This window comes from Miscanthus floridulus, chromosome 12, assembly GCF_019320115.1.
Source record: "Miscanthus floridulus cultivar M001 chromosome 12, ASM1932011v1, whole genome shotgun sequence".
Classification (NCBI taxonomy): domain Eukaryota; kingdom Viridiplantae; phylum Streptophyta; class Magnoliopsida; order Poales; family Poaceae; genus Miscanthus; species Miscanthus floridulus.
Window position 1 is genome coordinate 28,470,238 of NC_089591.1, and position 2,100 is coordinate 28,472,337.

The following is a 2,100-nucleotide window of genomic DNA, read 5'->3' on the forward strand; positions in this document are numbered from 1 at the left end:
TTCAGCAAGCTTAACTGAGAGATCAACTAATGTTGTCTAGACCTTGAAAGCTAGCATCTTGTCGCATGTCATCAATATAATTATCAAGTTGCAATTCAAGTTTTAACAAATCATTGTTGGAGAAAGTCCTTAGGATAAAATTCAGCCAATCTACGTACCTTCCGTGCATCAAAAGAAGCAAAGGAGTTGGAAGGACTGAAGGCTGCCTATACAAGAGAGTAGCTCCATATTGATCTCATCATATCGATTATCAAGCTCTTGACTAATTTGATCAATGACACCAATGTATACTTCTCTTCTGAAATGATCATCATTTGTTTGGTTTCGGTCACGGGCATACCGTGCTGATTTTCCATTAAGGCACACAAGCACCATCCATAGCAGGAACTTCAACACCATGTTTAATACAAAAAGAAGTGACCTTCTGACGAAAATTATCCCAACCATCAGACCTCAACTCCTGCATTCTGCTCTTGGCCACATTAACAAGTGAGATTGCATTAAGGATATCTTGATCCCTTCTCTGCAAGCACTCGGATAACTCATTTGTGTATCCAAGAATAACATACATTAAGTGCACAAAGAAAACAAACTCAAAGGTTTCTAAAGCTCCAAGCACAAAATGTATCTTTGTCCAATCTTCCTTATATGCAATATCAGCACCAAGTTCAATGAGCACATCATGGATTGAGGAATATATAGTGATGATGCTACATATAGTTTTGTAATGAGAGCCCCACCGAGTGTCACCAGCCCTAGGCAAACCCATCTCTTGATTTAATTCTCTTCCTATTTCAAGCTCACCACACTCTAGTGCTTTCTTAACATTCTCAAGCATTGCATTTCGAAGCATATCGTGACGCTTGCAAGAAACCCCAACAATGTTCAACAAGATAGATACTTGATCAAAAAAAGTCTTGCAGTCAGTATTTCCCTTGGCAACAGCGACAAGAACTAGTTGGAGTTGATGTGCAAAGCAATGAATATAACAAGTAAACCTTCAATTGCTTTCTTAAGTGACAAAGAGGTAGTATCATCTACATGAACAACTCCAATAAAGTGCTCACATGGCCTTCCAAGTTTATCAACATAACGCAAGCAAAGAGCTAGTTGTTCTTTATGTGATATATCACTAGACTCATTAGCTAGAATTGCATAGGGTTCATCATCAAGTTCCCCAATTATTTTCTTTCTAGTTTCTATGGCACAACAATGAATAATTTCCTTTTGTATGTTTGGGCTAGTCAAAGTGCAATTACCTGGTGCATTGTTTAAGACATACTTGTTCACTTCTTCACTATTTCCTGCAAGAAACTTCAAAAGTTCAATGAAGTTGCCTCTATTGCTAGACTCTTCACTTTCATCATGTCAACGGAATGCCAATCCTTGATGCAAAAGAAACTTGATACATCTAAGTGAATATGTCAATCTTTTCTTGTAAAGACGAAGCTCCTCCTCACTCCACTTGTCAATGTGATAATCAATTGCAACCTTGGGATTAATAAAACCAATGTACCTCTCTTGAGCTGCTTTATGTGCCCTAGAACCACAATGTTTAAGAAGTGCTATGTTTTCTATATTCCAATTATTCCATCCATCAACCACAAAAGTATTTGACCCACTGCCCTTCTTGAACCAGTAGCATATGAAGCAAAATACAGAATCCTTCTTGACACTATATTCAAGCCACTCATAATTATACAACCATTGTATACTGAATCGACGAGGTACACCTCCAATGTTTCGGTATGGAAAATCATGTATATAAGATTTGCAAGCACCTTTAGTAATATATGCTCTACGGATTGCATCTTGATCATTAACATGATAATTTTCAATGGGTAGCCTTTCACCTGGATCATATGGAAGGCGATTGATGTCATACACCGGCGGCTTTGATGCAGGGGGTGGCGGTGATGCTAGCGGGGGCGAGGGCAAAGGATCTGCAATTTCTTCAACTTGTACTCTATCTTCTTCTTGATTGTGCTCTTCCACAATACTTTGATCCGGAGCCAGAGGTGGGTCAGGGTTCAAAGCAACAGCAACCGCCTTCTTTGCTGCATTCTGAAAAAACAATCGAATGTCTATGTTTCTCTTCAT

General features: G+C 38.8%; 1 protein-coding gene across 1 annotated transcript; it reads right to left on the reverse strand.

Moving 5' to 3' along the window:
- Positions 1-1,368: 1,368 nt before the first annotated feature.
- LOC136495640 (uncharacterized) lies at positions 1,369-2,100 on the reverse strand. Its single transcript, XM_066491519.1, has one exon. It carries the CDS (start codon positions 2,098-2,100, stop codon positions 1,369-1,371), a length of 732 nt encoding a protein of 243 aa, XP_066347616.1.

What these genes read in the sequence shown, in the direction of transcription:
- LOC136495640 (XM_066491519.1), bottom strand. Translation starts at nt 2,100, where the DNA reads ATGAAGAGAAACATAGACATTCGATTGTTTTTTCAGAATGCAGCAAAG.